Here is a 22,298-nt window from a genome sequence, read left to right as displayed (position 1 = left end):
TATTGTAGCTTTTGATAAATGAGCAATGCTGCTTATCATGCATGATATTAAATGGTTAACGCTTTTTCATTCAGATACACTTACCTTCTCTACGCATGTTCGCCTGCAAGCATTTGGCGAATCGGCACGCCTGGCACTGGTTACGTCGGGAGACATCGACGATACATTTACCTCCTTCTTTGCATACATATTCCAAATTCCTAGATTGGGAAATTGGAGACAGACAAAAATCAGAAGAAAAACATAAGTTATTTCTTTTCTATGGCCAAACGTTTGATCGGCGTATTTACAAGTTGTACCTTCGGATGCTACGCTTGAAGAAACCGCGACACCCGTCACAGGAAGGAACACCGTAGTGTTTACCGGATGCCCGATCGCCGCAAACCTTACACAGGGTTCCCGGTCCGCTGGACAGCTTCATAGTGACCGGCTCAACCATCACTGCAACGGGAGTTAAGACATTTTCATTAAAGCGGAGTTTTTTTTTATTTATTGTTTTTTAACTCTATCAATTCTTATTTCCAAAATCAAGCAACTGCTTGGTCAGACAAAGTTTGTATGAAGATGCAAGGATTTGTCAGCAATTTTTGTGATGCCACCGTTTGCCTTGCCCACCTCAATCAACCATATGGCGTTCCTCACAGTGACATCGTCCTATGCAAATCAGGAGATTGAGTTATTTTCAATAACCGATAATTCATGGATAAAGGATGAAGCATCGATTGATTGCAAAATGAATACTTTCTGCCAGTCATAGTGCTTTCCACACGGATCGTCCGATCCTGTGGCATGAAGCCAGCGCGATTGTCATGTATCTATAGCGAACAATCAAATGTCACGCTCCCGTTAATTTAATATTCTATTTTCACCAAACGACAGATGGGGACTTCGTAGTAAGTAAAGAGCACCTGAAGTCTAATGAGCGAAAACATTGCATCGCCGAACGACGACGATAGTAACCTTTCAATCAAACCAATACTTTGGGAAATTGCCGCTGACCCTTTCTTTGATTTGTCAGATCCACGTGTTCGATTTTTTGTGGTCGGGTAGAGAAGTCAAAACGTTTACTATCCATAATTTGTTGCACGTGGCTTTGTTTCCAAACACTGACTGAAGTGTGTAGTGGTCCTGGACAATCAAATTAGAGGTTAGGTACGAACTTTCACCCCAAACATCCCTTTGTTCCCCGGTGCAGTTAAGGAAATCAAACATATGTCGGCCCCCTCTCTGGGTTTAGGACTTCGTTCAACCTCAACCCATTAGCTGCTAATTATATCGGTTTCACCTGATATCCATTTCCGGTCAACCGTTTCATGGGGTTCAGATCAATTGAGAGCTTCAGTTGCCCCTTGCAACGACGTAATACTCTATTTATAACTTTGCTTTAAATCATTAGACAAAAGTAGAAGATACCATTTCGATAAGTTCTATTGTTCAGGTTGAACTTTATAATTGTGAATTATCTATAACTTCTATGACTACGACAGTCCTAGCATAAGGCCAACTAAAAAAAAGTTACCTATTGTTTCGGTTGATGCGAATATAATAGCTCTATGGACGATCAATTATTCAACCGCTAATCAGCTTCTGGCGGCGCGATTCTGACTTTTACCGCAAAATTATTGACGTCAATATTTGAGAAGGTGGAACGGGGTAGCACCCCGCATATGCAGGATGCGTAGGACACATATGTGGTTGGTGCCTTTCCTCATCCCTTTTTCGGTCGCGTTTCATGCATCATCCATCAAAATAACAACGAAAGAAACAAAAAGAAAACTAAACTTCAATTGGGGACAAATGTTTTGAGCCCTCTCGGTAACATATGGGTTTTTGGAAAAGTTTTACTTGGGACCAATTATGATGCGTGGTGAAATCGGGTTAGAAATTTACAGTTTCTTTTTTGTTTTGTTGATTATAGTCATATGAAGAAAAATGTAAGTATGTACCTAGCCTATTATCTCATTTTGAATAAACTTTGTGGTAAATCCTGTTGGGACCGCTGGTTCTAGAAAGTGAAATCTTATTCTTAATCGCTCTGAACAAAATATCTCTTTTTAGAATTATTTTGATGTAAATAAAATATGATCAAGAATCAGTATTGTACTATGGTCAATTGTTTTTTCGTTATTTAGGGCCGAAGAAAACAAAACTCAAAAAGCCTGCATGATGGAAGTTTCATAGAAAAAGTGCATCTGTATTAGGGTGTCCCAAAATTGCATAATTTCTGGGAATCTGGGGGCTCACCCTCCAAATAGTAGATTAGGATATGGAGGACAAACTTTTGTATGGGGCCGACTAAAAAAAATCATGTTTAGAGGTTCCGCAAGTGCTATCTTTGAAAAAAGTCCACTTTTAAAATATTTTATTTTAATTGTATTCCGGGTTAAAAAATTTTCACAAAATTTATATGTTTAATATTTTTGTAATTTTGTTTGGATTAAATACTACACGTTGAAAATGAAAAATGAACCAAATTTGTGTCAAAATGAAAAATAAGCCAGCTATTTTCATGAAAAAAAAATTTTTTTGGTCCAAAAATTTTGTTTTCAACTGACCAAAATATGTAGGTACCAAACGTAGATTATTTTTGATACCAATGCCACCAAAAGATGCAATTTTTATGCACTTAAATTTTGCTCAACAAAGCATGTTGTTTTTAGCATCGTGTGAAGAGCTATTCACGGTTTAATACTTAAAAAATCACAATTTTGGATATTTTTTATTTAATTTATTAAATTTGTCTTAATAAATACCTACTTTAAAATCAAAATACTTGCAAAAAAAGACTTTGATGGTTTAAGGTTATCATCAGAAGGCCATATGTCAAATTTGAGCGGAATCGGACAACAGGAAGGGGTTGTACTAAATCTCAGGTGTAAAAGGGATTCTGAGCCATAGTGTTCTGAAGAAGCATAAAAAACTGGTTTTTCATCAAAAAATTTTTTCTTTACCAATCGAATGCTTGATTATGTTGATTTTTATAAAATTTCAGTTAAGACTAACATTTCATCTGAAGACTGCAACTCGATAGAACTGAAAACAAAAAAGTTATGGCTGTTCAAAGATTGTACTTGAAAAGTGGTGTTATAGAGTTCTATTCTCTGGCCAAAAAAAAAAAAAAAAGAAAACTAAAACGAAGAAGAAGAAGAAAGATTGTACTTTGGTCGCAAATTGTCCTGTAAAACGCAATGAGTAAAATGTAGGGGAGAGTGGGGTATCGTGGGCCATGGGGAAACATGGGCCACTTTAAATATCTCAGATGTGTGTTGAGATAAAAATCTCAATCCAACTGTCATCGTCGTCGCTTTGCCTGAGCATATATTCCTATATGTTGTTGACTGAAATACGCATCATATGTTTCTTTTATTTATCAAGCTAAAAAAAAGTTAGAAACATTTACTTACACAATTAAACAAACTCCCGCTAATTTCATCGATGGGGAACCTAAAGTGCATAACAAAAATATGCTGATACGCTTATGATCTTAGTTTTGTCATGGTCCTTCACATTGAAAAGGAATTTTTGATGAAACATCAATAAGTTACACAAACGCAACCAATTTGCAAATCATAGCTTGTGGGGAATCGTGGGTCACACATCTTGAATCACCTATATTTTAATGTTTTTATACACATTCAGAACTTAAAATACGTTTTTCCTATCTGTAAAGTTTGCTTATGCCAAATGAAGAGTTATGAAAAATATTTTCTCCATCCTATATAAGCAATTTTGCCAAAACGTTCGCAGCCAGGTTTTGGAATCTATGCGATCATACACAGCTTTCTTTTTTATTCATCATCTGAAATTGCTTTAAAATAACGAAATGAATTAGGAAATTACAGTTTTGAGTCAACTCATAAACTTTGCATGTTATTTGGCAATTTGGATTTGGTGGCCCACGTTTCCCCACCATTTTTCAAAATCCAAAAAATATTGCTTCTTTTCAAACAATCAGAATTTGGGGAAAATAACTTTTTAAAAATTAAAAAAAAAAACCTTATGATACCTTGAATATGTAGAAAACCATACCATTTTTTATTTTCATTTTATCTTTTATAACAAAAAGAAGTTATGGAACAACGAAAAAAAGTGGCCCATGATTCCCCACTCTCCCATACTCATTGTGTGTTGAACAATAATTTGCCACAAATATACAATCTTTGAATATCCATAACTTTTTTGTTTTAAGCCCAATCGACTTGCAGTCTTCAGATGAAATGTTAGTCTTATTTGAAATTTTAATAAAATCAACATAATCAAGCATTCGATTGGTAAAGAAAAAAAATGTTTGATGAAAAACCAGTTTTTTATGCTTCTTCAGAACACTATGGCTCAGAATCCCTTTTACACTTGAGATTCAGTACAACCCTTTCCTGTTGTCCGATTCCGCTCAAATTTGGCATATGGCCTTCTGATGATAACCCTCAACCATCAAAGTCTTTTTTTTGCAAGTATTTTGATTTTAAAGTAGGTATTTATTAAGACAAATTTGATAAATTAAATAAAAAATATCCAAAATAGTTGTTTTTTTTAAAGGATTAAACCGTGAATAGCTCTTCACCCGATGCTACAAACAACATGCTTTGTTCAGCAAAATTTAAGTATGTATGTATGTATGTATGGTTCCCCCATCGGTAGCAAGGTCCTGCCTATGGCTGTGTGGCTTGGCCTTCGAATTTCTTCTAGGGCTTCCACGGTCCGATGGTTCGTCTAAGGAAGGCATCCAACCGTCAGAAACCTACAATGGCCGGCTACCCGTGCCGCTTGCAATAATTTCTTTGAGCTATCTCCAGATGCATTCCTTCTGAAAATTCAAAATATTACAAAAATAAAACAACACCAAATATAATATAATAGTGCATTGGGGTAGGAAAATTACTTGAAAAAACAAAGTTTTTCAAAAATATATAAATTATGGTTTTTTTTATTTAAAAAGGATACAGATCTGGAAAGGTAAAATTGGTGAGCATATGTATGTATTCAATATACACAAATAATAAATCGAAAAAGTATCCCGAGTATGTGTTTAGATAAAATAATATCAGTTTAAACGATCAAAATAATTCCAGAAATCTCTCCAAAATAATTTCATAAAAGTATATGTATAAAAACATAATTAGTATTTGAAATTGAATTAAAACGTCTACTTAGGATAAATTTTCTTATGATACCAGTCTTACAAATTAATGACCATAATTCTATTCGATTCATCAACATCGACAACTAAGCCTTTTTCCTTGACCGAAATCAGCGGCTCCTAGTGACGCCACTTATCAAATCAAAAACCTATTAACAAAAAGGTAACTAAATTTTATCCATGTCTTGCACTCAAAGCTTTTGCTACTCGCCGCTGTCTAAATTAAACGGCTGCGGGCGGGCGAAAAAAGAGATAATAAAAGAATAATATGGAACATTCTCACCAAGTTCTCCTCTCTTGCTGCTGGCGTCTACGCTTGTTGCGATTGAAATTTTCGGAGTTCGGACATGTCCGAACATGCTCTGTTATGATTCACTACAAATCACTTTACACTTTTGATTTTTCCTAGAATCGAGGTCACTTGAAGTTCTCATCACAAATGTAAAATTTCACTTTGAGCACACAATGAAGTTGGATTCCCAACAAAAATTACAATCTGCCTCTTCAGGACGCCATTTATCGCTTCTGATTCCCTGCTTTGTTCAGCAAAATTTAAGTGCATAAAAATTCCATCTTTTGGTGACATTGATATCAAAAATATTTTACGTTTGGTACACATTTTGGTCAGTTGAAAACAAAATTTTTGAACCAAAACATTTTTTTTTAATGAAAATAGCTGGCTAATTTTTATTTTGACACAAATTTGGTTCATTTTTATTTTTAACGTGTAGTATTTAATCCAACCAAAATTACAAAAATATTAAACATATAAATTTTGTGAAAATTTTTTAACCCAGAATACAATTCAAATCAAATATTTTCAAAGTGGACTTTTTTCAAAGATCGCACTTGCGGAACTTCTAAACATGATTTTTTTTAGTCGGCCCCATACAAAAGTTTGTTCTCCACATCCTAATCTACCATATGGAGGGTGAGCCCCCAGATTCCCAGAAGTTATGCAATTTTGGGACACCCTAATCTGCATGCAGTGCAAGTGCATCCATTCCCGATCTTGAAAACGGCTACACACTAGAGTGCCCTAAATGACCCGACTTTTGAAACAGTTTATCATCAATAACTTTGGTCCCCTTCGGCCGATTTCTTTTGAATACGATTTTTCTTAAAGTCTAAATTCTGACGAATATTTCATTCTAAGACTGCATTTCGATTTGAGTTAAGATAGGAAAAGTTATTTTGCTTCAAAAATGGACTAACTTTTTTATTTTTACTTTTAACATCACTGTTAATGTTGCGTCTATTGAAGGAGGAGCCGTCCCAAATTGTGAGCACTGTAACTGTAGATTGAATGTGGAACACATCATCGTAGAATGTCCTGGTCTCCATGGTATTAGAGAATCACATGACATCGATAAATCTATCCGCAACGCACTATCAAATGACCCAGCAAACGAAGAAAAATTATTAAGTTTTTTAAAAGAATCGTGTATTTACGACGAATTGTAATCCTTTTGTACGAATTTTAAATCTTCTAGAGGCGAACCAGCCTGTGGCTGAAAACCTCTCAAATAAAGAAAGAAAAAAAAAATCTGCGTCAAAATGTTTGACGCAGTGCCTCATTAACAGTGATGAATATCATTCTTAAAAAAGTTAACCAATTTTTGAAGCTTGTTAACTTTATTATATCACCTCTAATCGAAATGTGGTCTTCGGATGAAATATGTGTCATAATTCAGGATTTAAGACAATCCATATTCAAAAGAAATCGGCCGAAGGGGACCAAAGTTATTTATGAAAAACTGGTTTTCATGTTCCTCCCGAACGAAATGTCTCAAAATTCCATACAATTTTCAGGCTCTTTGAGCGACCCCTTGCCGTGATCCGATCTAGCCCAAATTTGGCACATGAGATCTTATACTAGGCCTAGAATTTTAGCCTGCAGTGCAAAACATTTCACAAGATTGATTTCCATACAAATTTGGGACAGTTGTTCGAATTGTGTCAAATTTTTGTTGATTTTGAATGGAGACTCATCCCCCCCCCCCCCCCCCCTCCCAAATATTATTTAAATCATTTTCGGTCATGAATTTGGAGAAAATTCACTTGGATAAATCTGTAGCTTCCGAAATTTGTTCGAATTGTGTCATATTTCTATTAATTTTGTTCGGGAGCTTCCCTTCCTTTAAGTTGGAGCGGTTTAAAAATATGTAAGAAACCATCTCCGGCCCCAAAAACCCTTACATACCTAATTTCACACTGATCGATTCAATATGTTTTCGAGTCTATGGGGAACAGACAGGCAGACATACATACATTATTTTTTATATGTATACAGATAAAATAGATATAACAAATAATATGAAATACTACGTTTCATACGTATCTTTTCACAACTATATTCATTTTTGACATTTATATATGACATTTTATTAATTTTAGTAAACTGTGGAGAATTTATGACCACCAAATTAAAACTGACTAAATAAAATGACATGCAAATTCGATAGTTTTCATAAAATAGGAACTTCAAAAGTGTACCTTTTTTAATTTTTTTTATGTACAATATCTACATGTGCTGCCCCTACTTTCATAACAGTCCCATATGTAAAAACAAGCAAGCGAGAAAATCAGCTTATTCTGCTTTGGAACATATTTTTAAACTGTGACCATAACTTCCAGCATAAACAAAAATCGTTTAATGGAAAGGTTTGGTTGTCATATTAAATCGTAAGACCTGAGATTTTTCAAAATTGGGCTATTGGTAAGGTCTGGAGCACCATTTTTGTTTGTTATGGGACTGTTATGCTAGCAAATTCGAATCCTTTTTTAAATCTACTCGCAGACTTAAATTTGATCATTTCTAAACTTCAAAATGTAGTAATAAAATAGAAAGATACTTTTGGATAATATCGTGAATTCCACATTGTAATTCGAATTTTATCATGATTTTTAGTTGTTTCTGATAGCTTTTCTCACAGGAAGACATTCCTTCCTTTATTTTAGCCTAACTTCAAAAACTAATTTGCCTGTTTTGACATCAAGTGAGTTGAATCTTTTTGAAATGACTTGAAGCTATAAATCAAAGATCATTTCACCGAAAGAAACATGGTAAGGTAATTTCACATATGGGACTGTTATGCGGGTAAGTTTTATATGGGACAGTCACTAGTTGATATTTTTTTTCGAAATTTCTAGAACAAAATCTCTTTTTTTATTGTTTTATATTTAAGTCAAATGTTAAAAATGACAAACTCATAGGTAAAAAATGACGAAAATTCATATGGGACTGTTATGCGAGTAGTTGTAGTGTACGCCATTCAATAAAACAAATAGTATATTTTTCATATAGTTCGCATAAGAAAACTCAACAAACAGAGAAAATGTATTTTAAGTCATGAATGTGTATGACATATAGCTAAAATAACAGGTAGCACACTTTGTGTGACCCATGATTTTCCATAAAGTATGATGTGTAACTTTTGGTTTAAATAATTTTTTTTACACCTATGCAATCTGCTAACGCTTGAAAAAAAGCGCAGATAGGGGAAAAATAAAAACTTTTATTTTAAAATATCCATATTTCATTTCGATACTTAACAGATTTCAAGTAGCTTTTATCCTAATATCACGTTGAACACACTAAAAGTTCACGTAACTTGTACGGGATGTTCATGAAGTAAAATCTCCTATTAGGGGAGCGTTTACTTATTTTCTTCGTACAAGTTACGTGAAAATCAATTGGATAAAAATTATGTAGTTTTTCACGTATCAGCTTAGTGCAGATTATTTCGCGTGTAAGAATATTTTCACATGATTCATAGCTAAGTCATTGTCTTCAACATTTTGAATGTTTTTTCTGCTTTTTGAATCTACAGAGCCCTAGTTCAGAAATAATTTAATGCTTAATGCATAGCTGGCTTCAAAACGACACTAAATTCAAATGATTTCGGAAACACGTGGATATTGTTATATTCTCAACAATCACAAACAATATTCAAAAGATCTAAATCTTTTAGTCTATAATACTTTTTAAATCGAGTTTTAATTTACATGTGAAATTCAAGAGGAAACATGCATAAAAATAGCTTAAATCAAAATTTCAACTCTTCGTTGTAAAAATTGAATGAATATTCTTTTACTGAATCAGTAGTTGCCGTATAAATTAAAAAGAAAATCGTGTTTAAAAGGTTAAGACAGTTTTCCAAAAAAAAAATCATATTGCATAATATTTTTGACGGCATCTTTTGTTTTAGTAATATTATTTGAAATATACATCCTTCTTTAACATTAGTGTGATTATCATTATTTTACTCATTTTTTCTCCATAGATTCATAATTTGAACTTTTCAAATCACGATTCAGAACACAAATAACTTCAAATACATTAGTTATTAATAGTTTACAAAATTTAAAAAAAAATCACCACACCACACATTTGTGGTGGTAGATGCAACTCTATCTGTATCTACCACTTCATAGTAGTAGGCTCGTGAGGAACAAAAATTTGGTATGTGATGGTAATGCTTCTAGACAAATTCTACCCGCTCATTTTCACCATCTTTCATTTCCTCTAACCTTCTATCCATCTATATAAAAATTTCATAATCTTTAGATGTCCCTACTAAAAAGGACATCACTTTTCACCGCTAGGCCGATAAATCAAAGTAACAAACAAAAATTACGGTGGTTAATCTCTTCATAAAAATAAAAAAATACTTGTACTCAAATTCAAATATCTCTGACTGCATAACCTTAACTCGAAATCTCTTTTTTGCACATTAAAGGTGAATAAATTTCTATCCAAGCTATCGATCATCTTAACTTCATTTTTGCGTATGATCAACAGTATTGTTGATATTAGTGACTTTATGATAGGAAAAATTATAAAAAAACGCATTTTTCAAGAGAAAATTTTGTTTCAGCTAAAGTTTTAGACTCGAAAGTAACATTTAAAAAATCTAATTTTATATTGGCTTTTAATATCAATTCAAACCAAATATGTCAAGTGGTTATTTATTAAAATCGGTTGAAAATTGAAGAAGTTATGGTTACTATACTATAACAGTAATTTTTGAATTTTTGAATAATTTAACTAAACACGGTGTACTTATCATAGTATAGGAAGAATTAAACATGGTAGTTCTCACTCGAAGTTAAAATTAATTATTAGCTTACCAGAAGGTCCCATGCCAAATTTCATAACGATCTAACCATAGGGAGGGGCTTCTTGAGTCTCAAACGTGAATATGATTTTAGGGTATTTTGCTCGGGAGAAACAAAAAATGCTGGTTTTTCATTAATAACTTTTTTCTTCACTAGTTGAATGCTTTTTGTGAATTATTTTCTTAATCAAAATTCGAATTCAAACTTTACAGCATTGAATTAAGTATCATTAATATGAAATTATCAATTTTTGAGCACGAATTTTCAATCGTGAATTTATTGTTTTTTTCAAATCACTGTGTTGAACTCAAAATATAATAGGAAATTGTGGATTTGTAATTCAAAATTCATTATTGCGATGCAAGTTCAGTATTGTAAACAATGAATTTGCATAATTTGGTTAATAGAATTAGAAGCTAACAATTTTGATTTAAGAGTTTTGAATCAAGGAAAAGTCATTGAAAACAAAGAAGTGTAAATCGTGAATATTGAATTATTCATTCTAAAATGTGATTCATAATTCGGATTAAGTTCAGATTAGGAATCTGAAATTTTATTTTAATACGTTGGAAATATTTCAAAAATCAACATCGGAAACATTAACACTTGTGTAAAAGTAGTATGTACATACATATGTATGTATTTATGTTAAAGTAAAAATACAAAGAAGATGTCACAGAAATTATTTTTCAAATGAGAATTCTTAAAAATATCATAAATTATTCCTGAACTAGGGCTCTGTATAGCTCTGAAAAGCTGAAAAACATTGACTTAGCTATGATTTACGTAAAAATATTCTTTGTTATCAGCACAAACTACCCTTCGTAGCCATGCGGGCGATGCCTTCAGTTTGCTATAGGAAGGCAGATTTCGAGAACACTACCGGGAGAGCCATGAATTTTGTTCGATTTAAGTTCTCTCGGGGGGTGCATAAAGCTGTTGACTCGCTTGCTACAAAACGTTAGTAAATTCGTGGGCAAAAGTAGTAAATTCATGGTAAGAAGTGGGCAGGTTTGATGAATTTTTTTTAATTAATCACGATAACAAAATGAGAAACGCGTGCATCACAACAGCCGGGTACGAAAACTACGTTTTTTTTTTTGTTTTCATTCTCATATAACGAATAACAGTAATGTTTCAGATACTCTGTGTTTTGAGTGAAAATGATGATGATCATGTTATCACTTTCATGTTAAAATAAGATTTGGGTTTTGAAAATGAGAGAATGAGAGACAGCGCTGCTTAGAAAAAATGTAACTTCTTTTAAGAAGAGAGATTTTTTTCCGGTAATTCCAGGATATCGGCCGAAACTCCCATGTGACACTCGAATTTTTATAAATGATTGAAAAGATTTATGTTTCGCTATTTCAAAACTTATAAAATAATTTTATAATGCCAAAATACTCAGCAGATATGGGAATTTTAAAATGATGTGTTTTTTCAAAGGTTTTTTGTTTACAGCTTTTTATAGGTCATCTGTTCAAATTGATTTAAATTTAATATCTTTAAAACCTTGAAAAAAAAAAAACCAAAACAATGAATCTGAAATCATAAATATCAGTCGAGATATGTAACTAGGGGAACGAAATCATTTTACTAGTCAAATTGCTCGATAAAAAGTTTGTTTAAAATTTTGCGAACGGCTTGAGAAGGTTAAAAATTGTACCGAAACAAGGGAACCATCTGGTGAATTCGGTTATTTTGACTACTGTTATCATAAAATTATTTTCTAAAACACTTAAAGAGATTTTAACATGAAAATTGCTCTTATGTATGAAAAAACATATCTATATTCATGTGCATACCGTTTTGAGACACTTATTTATTGAAATGTTCGATAAAATAAATATTCTCCTTAGTATGCGCATTTGGCCCGTCGCACCCCTACATTTATTTCTGCATGTTAAATAAAAACAGCATATCATTTATGCACAGGTCAAAAACTTATGTAAAATTATGCTTATGCACAGCATCGACTATGACAGTTGGATTGAGATTTCATCTCAATACACTTCCCACTTTTTTATAAAACCTTTTGGGTATAACAGATGTTGGCAGGAAACGTATGGAAATCATTGTATAAAATTTACCGAATTATTGAAATTTTTCATAAGCTGAAAAGCAATATCAAAATCGATAAGTTTTTAACTTGTATCACATAAAAATCTACAATAATTACACAGAACATACCTTAGATAATTAAAAGTTATTTTAATTTAGTTTAAAATAACCTACACAGAAGTTGTAACAACACTGTTGTTAAATGGTTCAAACAGTTCACTATTTACTACTTTTTTTATTTGAACCAACAAACTTTTTACTACTTGACTGAACTATTACACCGACGGTGCAACAGAAATCACAGAAATTCCTTCACCGAACCGAACAGAGCAGCACAAGTTTTCACAAGCACTCACGCACCCGCGCACACGTTGCTAATATCCTTCCGAACGACTCGCGATCCTGGCAGCAATTGACCTGGCCGTTCGATAGCAGTCAATGTGCAAGTCACGGACAGGGGCGTTCATCGGATCAAACCGGATATATCTGAACGCGGGCCACCAGAGTCATGATCCGGTGCTCGCCCTTTTGTCACCCCGTAGGACGCCCATTCCGTATCCCTAATCATGGAAGCACTACTAAACTGTCCCGGGCTGGTGTTAACAGAGCTATTCCCGCGAACAAACGTAGCTGCGTTGAAGGACCAATCAAACGTGTCTGTTTTCGTTATGGTTATTTAAATTACTCACGGCACCCTTCTCACGGTTGCAAGTGCGCATGCTCGCAATGTGAAAGAGAAAAAATGGGGCGTGGTTTGGCTCGTGGCGTTTTGATTAGCATTAGTGATGGAAAACATATTTTCAGTCACAACAAAATGTTTGAGCTGGGGACAAGCAACAAAGTTGAAAAGCTCACAACATCGAATGAGAACAAGAGATCCTGATCCTTTAGGAAGCTAATAAGGACAAGTGTGAAAGTTGAACACTTGGTTGTTGTTCAATAAACATAACAAATATTTAGAAAAAAAAACACTTGTGGTTCTAAGTTAAGCTATAATACATATGTACGTACTCACATCAAATTATGTGTCTAAAAAGTAGATCAACTTTGACAAAATGACGCTCAAGGAGATGCTTTCAACGTTGTAAACACATTAGGGACCGCGAAAAAATCTAAACCGAGAAACACTGAAACACTAAACTTTATATCTCAAAACTCGCTGGACCAAATTGTGTATCTCTGAATTACCGAAAGTGTTGTGTAAAATAGAGACTGTTACAAAATTTAAAGAATTTAAGTTATTATTCCAAGAGAAGCACATTCACGGCAATCATAAAAACGAAAATTATCGTATTTGATCCGCGATGCCTAACAAATGTTGGAGAAAAAAGCGAGATAGGGGAGATAAGGGCATAACGAGCACCCAGCAATCAGCAATCAGCAATCATTTTTTCTAAAAAAGTACGTATTTTCTTAAACAAATTTTCATGAGGATTTGTTTCGTACTACCTAAAGTATTAATATTTCACCAAAAAAGAAATATCCTTTTCATCTTTACAGAAATATTAAATAATGACCAGCTAGGTTCTCAAGTGACGAAAATATTATTATTTTTGAGCACCACCAAATAAGCTTTAATGACCTTTAAATCATCTTGATCTGAAATGTACGCACTGCAACATGATTTACACATTGTTTCTCAATTTTCAACATCATATAATTTTTGATTTTTCACTTTAATCAATTTTAAAACACGTTTTTACTCAAATTTGTTGACCTGGGGCGAACAGAGCACAATTAATCAGGGCAAGATGAGCGTTTTCTGCCGTATAATCTAGCAGCGAATTCAACTCGATGAAGTCAACTGAATAATAGAGCAACAGCTTGACTTGTTTCATCTGACGATTTGGCCTATTGGTAAGGTTTCGGAGAGGTAATCAGTAGACTCGAGTTCGATTCCTGTTCGAGGGGATTTTTTTTTCACATACCCATTCATGATTGATTTTTTCGATTGTTACATTATACGGCTAGTAGCACCATCCAGCAAACAAAACACCAGAAACAAAATGTATGAGCATGTGTTAATTGTTTGAATTCTACAAACAGACCTAGATTATCTTGTTATTGCTTTGTTTGATGAATCTACGCCTCACCGTTTAGTGCAAAATGCTCTAATGATCACGAATGATAAATGAAGAAAAAAATCACCTTGACCAGAAATCGAACTCGAGTCTATTGATTACCTCTCCGACACCTTACCAATAGGCCAAATCGACAGATGAAACAAATCAAGCTGTAGCTTTATTATTCAGTTGACTTCATCGAGTCGAATTCGCTGCTATATTTCCCGGCAGAAAACGCTCATCTTGCCTTGATTAATGATGCTTATACTACCCCAGGAGGGTTCTCATTATGCCCGTACAGTGACTGGTTTTCAACTTTTGGCAAAAAAAAAATGCATTTTTAAACGTTTTTATCTACTTTTTCAAGTTTCATCTAATTAGGCAATAGCTGTTCTCTATGGTTAAATATGCGTTTTCCTTAAGGTGGCCATTATGCCCTTATCTCCCCTACATGCAGAACGAAATAAAAATCACGTCAATTTTTGTGGGATGCTAGAAAAAAGGGCTAAGTTATATTTAAAACATCTGATCAGAAAGTTACTTTTTGCTTCGGAAGATTTACACAAAATCTGAAACTTTCTGGTGTTTCGGAAATTGATCGTTCATAGATCGTAAGCCCTCCGGAAATTTTGTACCATTTCTTCAACAAAGATGTAGGCGGTTGTAGATAAAAATAATCATTACAAAAATGTAGAACAAACTTATTAAAAAAAATCATCCGGGGACTAAAAATTAGAAAGAAGCTCAAAAATGTGCAATTTTATTTCTAATTTCTTTGACATATTATTACGTTTGAACCAAAAGATAATGTTCATATTAAGTTCATATATGTATTTTATCTAGATTTAGAAGTTTGGTACATGAATTCAAAATTTATTAATGCTTTTGAAGCATGGACTTCACAAAAATTATCCAAAATTTCTCGAACAAAGTGCCATTTTTAAGACTCTGAATTAAATTTGGGTAGGCCTGTTTGTTTGTCAAATGGTTATTATCCAAACTTTGTCTACATATTTACTGAAAAAGGAAGGACAAAATACTGAACGGCTCACGATATTTGAATTTTATAAAAAAATTCATTGGGGATACTTAGGATCAGAGATGGTTAATTTAAGCAATACACGAAATTGTTGAAAGAGTTAAATTAAAGCTGGCAAAGGTGGAGTTAACCCATCGATGGGCGAATCAATTCGACACAAAATGTTGTTAATTGGTTAAAATTTCTAAGGATGCGAAGTTTTCAATGTTTGAAATAGTTATGGTGTTTGGAGATTTTTTTCTTCTTCATGATTTACCAAAGTCTGGATGGAAAAAGAGACCAGCAATCCGGAATGAAGAGGAAGCTGCCGCTCGCTTCTTAAATTCTTTTAAAGCGTGTGTTTTTTCTAAGAGATTATCAAAAAAAATTACCTCATAGTCATCAGAATACATCAAAAACCAAAATGCTAAATTGAGCTCGAATTATAAAAAATATGCCCTCTAAACTAATGGGATAGTAATTTTTTTTTATACATTAACGATCACAATGTTTATACAAGTTCTTTCAAGAAAAAAAATTGGTGGTTTCTGGAGAATGATGGTTGGAAACATTGACGACGATTCGGAAGCTTCAAGCCAATCGTTGGAGTGGAACTGTCGACCGGAAACCACGTGATAAGATTTTGAAGACGATTGGCAGGGCATTTGCAGCTAAAGGCAAAAAAAAAACGAAAGTTTTCGTTACAAATAAGACAATGGCGTCGGAACTATAAAAAAAGAGTGTCTCCAAAAATGAATTTCGCCGTCCATTAGATTCCACGACCATCCCGTGATGTTTTGGCCAGATTTGGCAAGCTGTCATTACAGCAAAAACGTTCGAGAATGGTAAATAGAGTAGGGGTCCTGTGGAGTTTCGGGTAGCAAATGATTCCAATATTTTCAATACGTAGGATGTATTAAAATATTTCTTTAAAATTTACAATTATTCAGAATAGTTTTAAAACTAGGTATGAAATTGCTTACGTTTACTGCTCCTCAGTGTTCGGCATCGCTAACTGAAAAATTAGCGCCGCTAATTAGATCGCTAACACATTCAAAGTTAGCGATCGCTAATTCAATTCGCTAAATGTTCCGAAAAAGTTATCGCTTTAAGCTTTAAGCGCTAATCGCTAATCGCTAACTGTTGACCAACATAAAGGCCGGAACAAATATCAAATTCTTCTTTTGTCACGTCATTCCCTACTTCGATTTTCCAACCCCCAAGGAGGAATGAATAAAGTTTCAATTATTTTATTTAGAATTAGATAAATTGATCGAATTCATCAGTTATATGAGCAAAACAAAAACTGTCAAAGATGGGAATTTTAACAAATCTCTGTGTTCTACTATTTAAAAAAATTAATTTTCGAACAATTACAAGAGCAATAGAGCAGAATGTTGAAGATGGGAGCTATATCTCTATTTTTTATTAAAATTTTGGTAAAAAAATTTACTCGATTTATCGGTTTTGTGCAAAGTAGATAGTATGCAATTTCGTTGTAAACAATCTTTTGTGCAATTCATTCCATTTTGTTGTTTTGCCTTATTTTTAACTATCATCATTGAAAATCTTTAAACTGTTCTCCCCTTTTAAAACTTGCAGGAGCATTGTCAAACGTAAACATTTATACAATTTTTATTTGAACGAAGGGTAAAATGGTGATTTTATATTATTTGTAATGAACTCCCGCATAAACCAGGATTGTAACTAAACGTTTTCTAAAACAATCACAAAATGATTTGATAAAGCGTAGAAAGAACTTTTAGCAAACTATTATAGGGATTGTAAAATACATTGCATGAATCGTGAATTTCAATTTGATTGTATTTTAAATATGTTGTTAGGTTATGTAACTGTTAAAAACTGTTAAAACTTTTATATGGGAGAACTGTTCTACAAACAGTTTCGATAACGTTCATGAACCGCTCACAGCAATCGTATTCTGGCCATCAAACTGTTTTTGTTACAGTTATTTTAAAAGTTCTCTGGTAACTGAACATCAACAGTAACCGTTGTAAAACGATCCGATATGACGTTCTTCTAACGTTATGCGAACCGTATTCTGAATCGTACTGGAAAAGGGCACGCACACACACAAAAGAAAATTTGTTTTCGGTGGAAAATGAAAAAAATAATTATGATTTTATTTTCATTTTATTAACTTCTATGTTATACTTTTATTCACTTTACATAATAATAATAATGAACATATCCTCCTGGAGCGGCGGGTTCCAATTCAGGACCAGTCTGTTTAGACTGTATGATCGAATTTACAGTTACCAGGTTCGTATGAGGTGCTCCTCACCATCCGAATCTACCTGAACGTTTTCGTAGCTGCTGAATCCGGATGTCAGGAAGGTTACTCCAAGCGGGACCTTTCTTCCCCAGCGAATATGTTGCTGAAAAATAAAACGTTCTCATTTGTCATCTAATATTAATTTTTGTTTATGAAATTTACCTGTTTGAACATCGTTGGTGTCCGTTTTCCTGTAAATCCGGTTTGTCCTTATCTCAGCCGTTAATTGCCGTTCGTCGAACCGGAGAGGATGCTGCTGGTACGGCGTCCGGGAGTTGGGCTATGAACCGCAAAAAACGAACAGTTCTTGTTTTTTTTTTGTTTTTGTGTTTGTTTGTCGACAGTGATGCCAACTAGACTGATTTTTTTCAGAATTGTACAAATATGAAAATGTGATGGAGTGATATTTCTTGAACTCAAGCAGCAATGTGTTTACACAGTTCATGAGATAGATAAATAAAATAATGCACAAAAAGATCAAGACCGATAAATCTTTACTCAGTAAAATATATATATTTTTGAATGCAACATGATTAATAGTAATAAGTATAAAAAGGATTTTTTGTTTAACGAATATGTGTGAGGCGTTTCAAATAAAGGAATTACAAAATAACGAGTGCGGTATGTTTAATACAACTTAACTCTATTTTCTTAATATAATGTAAGTTTTTTGTATGTACAATGCAACTATGTTTATTTTTTCCCATATGTGAACAAATATTCGATAAATATATTTAGAAGATTTTTTTTATCAATCCGTGCTGAATTTTCTTTTTTCAACCCTTCTGGCACCTCTGACCCACGTTTCGGTCTTTTTTGACGTGAGTTTTACATATGACATGAACGCTAAGCGTTATGGTTCGAGAACAGTATAACGATTATTGATAAAATTGAAGAAAATTGTTTGAACCTTCATTCACCTTTCCATATACCATCACTTATTCACATGAACGTTCATGTTTTGTTCTTATTAGCTTAGCTTGCTTAGCTTGTTTGACTACCCATATCCACCTTTATTCATTGAACTCGAAATTCTTAATTTACAGGTTTTTGTTTTTAAATCGATTTTAGAGGAATGAAGTATTTTTACATTTGTTTTCAAACTATACATTTCGAATTCCATGATCGCTGGCGTGGCTAAGCAGAACAAGTTCCACATCGCCAATGGTTGCTACTCCGTGATTAATCGAAGCCATAAATTTTGCACAAAGTCCAAAAGAATGTTGCTTGGGATTAGCAGTCATTCTCATTGTACAAAACTGATGCTCTCTCTTTTTTATATGATTAATAACGGCGCCGGCCACGTCCTAGTAGTCAATGGGAAAAAGGGAAGGATTGTTAGTAAGATACTCATTAAGTTCAACTAGCAACCTCTCAATACTGCACTCCAAAAAAAAAAAAAATGAAATAGTCAGTACCAGATATAAGCTAGTATCACAAACTATGGAAACCGTCTATACGTCTGCGAATCCATATTCAAGTATCCAAGGAAGGGGTTGTGTAAGTTGGTGAAAGGTAGAGATCAGGATCCATTTTGGTAAATGGTGCGATCATGGGTTTCCTACACCTCCTATGCTCCTAGACATTTCCTAAGGAAACTCCTATTTCTATGAGGCATTTGATAGACGTCCAATAAAATGGATCGAATAAAATATTGAAGGCAAATCAATACCATCCAAATTTCTTCTTTGATAAACTAGCTCTTTTCCCTAAACGTTATCCATGTTGAAGCAAAGAGTTTTCAAAAAGGCTTTACTGTTTAGAGACGGAAAGAAAAAGAATTATATTTTAATATTTAGACACAAATGTTCGCAAATTGTTTTTGAAAACTCTTTGATTCTTTGCTCTCCTTTGCCTCACATTTTAGAAGTCTTAAGACCTTTGATGCTCAAAGAGTACAAATCAATGTTTTAAATAATCAAAACTTTTAAATACATTTTCGCACATAAAGCAGGTTACGCAAATTCAAACATAACCCACTGAACGGATTAAAACGGGTAAAACAAACATCCTACACAAATAAGTCGCGTGGGAGTCGGACACACAAACACGTCCTTGCTCGACAAGTGCTGGGCGATCGCGAACTCCTTAATTTTTTTAATAACTGCAATTATGAAAATAAAACTCAAAATATTGAAATAAAATAGAGAACATTAAGATTGTTAACCAAGTATGTTTCCAGATGCGTAAATGAAATGCCTTAAACACACATCGAGCTGGTTCGCCGTCTTTCAAAAAAAAAACTCTAATGAAACCTACTATATTCAGATGTTTGTTTCATTTTCCCTGCACACAAAGTGTACAGTTAAAGTTAATGAAATGAGAGAGTGAAGTTGAAAAATGCCATCATTGGTTTAAAATCCCTGGGAAAAAAGAAAAATGCCATCATGGAATATCCTCACCGGGTTTTTCCGTATTCGTCTGAGATGTTGCCTTTTCTCCATCCGCATGCAAAAAGTCACTCCTGGCCTAGGTGCGAGGCGCGAGGTATACTTCTGCCACAGTCACATACATCACTTCAACAAAACATGAAAAATCGCCGATCAGCCAAACTAAATTATAATTTTTCTAGAAAATACATTACGACAGGACCAAAAACGAGACCGACAGAAAACACGACCGTTCTCGAGCACGGCTTGCTGCGAGTCCTCTGAACGTTCATGTTTTGTTCTTATTGTTGTCGAAGTAAAGTTTGAAATCATAGCTACGTTTACAAAAACAATCACATTTTCTAGGAGGGTATATGTATCGTTTTGACTATTTGAGATATAGTTTTTTGGTATGCGGGCTGTTCTGTAAAATCTCTAAAAAAACTGTGAAGTAAATATCTCAACCATTTGAAAACAAATGCTGATAAAGTTTATTAAAAATAGTTTGAGTACTAATAACCCAATTAAGCAATCAGAACGATGCCCAATGTCACCTTAACTTGATTGAAGACAAAAAGTCTATTCTGTCACTTATAATTCTAGAGATTGATAAAAATATATGGGAGTTAGAGGTCTTGGATTAGCGGAACTAAAAAATAGCGGAACTTTTTAATTCGCTAGATCAATAAAAATTTATCGGCAATATTGAACCGCTAACGAAAAGTAGGCGGACTAACTAGCGAATAGCGGATTAGCACTTTTGTGCCGAACACTGCTGCTCCTTATAGTTTAACTCCTCCACTCGACTTTCACCTAAAGTGTTTAGTGCCCAGAAATGATTGTTAAACTTGTACCTGTTGTGCTGATATCACTATTCTTATAAACCTATATCTAATACTATTTATTTTAAAGAAAATCACCCTTAGATTGTATGATCGTTAATTAATCGTTAATTGAGGTTAACCTCGATTGCTGTTCTCTATGTTCTCGTGCTGTTATCGGAACTAGTAAATTTAAATGATGTTTTGTAATCAAAATTTACACTGTGCGATATTCTATCGTTTCAACTTCAGAATGTGGGTAGGCTTAATAGCGGCACGTTATCCAAACATACGGGAAAATTGTGCCTAGCTGTTAGGTATACAATTAATGTAAAACTTAACTGCGATTTTAACGGCCAAAAAGAGATTGTTTCCACCAAATGACCTCGAAAATGGTTCACAGCGCAATTTCCAAAATCATGCACATGGTCCTCTAACAATATTTTGAAATTGGTCCCTACCGCCATCAGGGAGACAGTAGATGTCTTGAATGGCAGTGAGTAAGATCATGCTTGAGTTAACGGAACTATGAGAAATTTCAATGACGATCGAAAAGTTAAATTATAATTTACAATTTTTTTTGGTCGCGCAAAACTCTAAACAACACTGAAATAGAATCTTCTTAAAATTACACGACATGGAATGTTATAAGGACATTGAATTTGAATTTAATCAATATTACACTACACTGAACGTGATAATGTCATGTAAAATTATAGACTGCCAAGAACCATGGACATAGTTTTTTGACTGCAAACTCAGAAATAGTATTGAAATTTGAATATACATAAAGGCACCCACATCAGAAATCGCATGCAAACCAATTTCGAAGAAAATTAAGTACAAAAAATACAGAAAGCTAAAGATTTCAAGTTATGTTCCGAAAATCATGAGATGTGTATTGGATCCGTGGATCTATTTTGATAAATCGTAGTTTAAGATATCTAAAAAAAACATTTTGTAAACAAAAGTAATCTGTTAAAAATTTTAAATATCATTGAATTTTTTGTAAAATCTTTTATCTAATAGCGTCTGTACGATATCAATTTTAGAGTTATTTTTGTTTCTGTTAGTCGACACGATTATAATAACCCTATTTGCGACAAAGGTGCCTACTCGGTGAAGGTACTGATTTGTGATAAAACATCGATTTTCATAGTTTTACAGATAGAGAAATCTAGACACTACATTCAGTAATAATTCTAGTATTGTACTCAGTAATGTATTCCGAGGACTGCCAGTGTAAAATTGTTATGTTTTTGTGATACGATTGATATAATTTGTTGATTAAGCAAAAATCTAATGTAATTATTCGAAACCCATATGAGAATAAAATATATTATTTTAAACAAATTAAATCATAAATAATCTTCTGATTTTCATTTCAATAGTTTTCATTTTAATAATTGAAT

General features: G+C 33.5%; 1 protein-coding gene and 1 long non-coding RNA gene across 2 annotated transcripts in view; both read right to left on the bottom strand.

Annotated features, from left to right (window-relative positions):
• LOC129755025 (photoreceptor-specific nuclear receptor-like) overlaps positions 1-12,916 on the bottom strand; it is a 54,128-nt gene extending 41,212 nt beyond the window's left edge. The window contains exons 1-3 of the mRNA XM_055751324.1: positions 12,449-12,916; positions 300-441; positions 85-200 (exon numbers count right to left, since the gene is read on the bottom strand). Coding sequence (XP_055607299.1) covers positions 85-200; positions 300-439 — 256 coding nt within the window. The 5' untranslated portion in view covers positions 440-441; positions 12,449-12,916. The remainder of the gene's footprint in view (positions 1-84; positions 201-299; positions 442-12,448) is intronic.
• A 4,619-nt stretch (positions 12,917-17,535) lies between these two features.
• Positions 17,536-18,145, bottom strand: LOC129755026 (uncharacterized). Its single transcript, XR_008739146.1, has 2 exons — positions 17,859-18,145; positions 17,536-17,799 (listed from the first exon to the last, which is right to left on the bottom strand). It is a non-coding gene; the product is annotated as an uncharacterized LOC129755026 (long non-coding RNA).
• Between the last annotated feature and the right edge of the window lie 4,153 nt (positions 18,146-22,298).

Source organism: Uranotaenia lowii, chromosome 3, assembly GCF_029784155.1.
Source record: "Uranotaenia lowii strain MFRU-FL chromosome 3, ASM2978415v1, whole genome shotgun sequence".
Classification (NCBI taxonomy): Eukaryota; Metazoa; Arthropoda; class Insecta; order Diptera; family Culicidae; genus Uranotaenia; species Uranotaenia lowii.
Note: the sequence above shows the minus strand (reverse complement) of the source record. Positions and strands in the feature narration are given on the sequence as shown.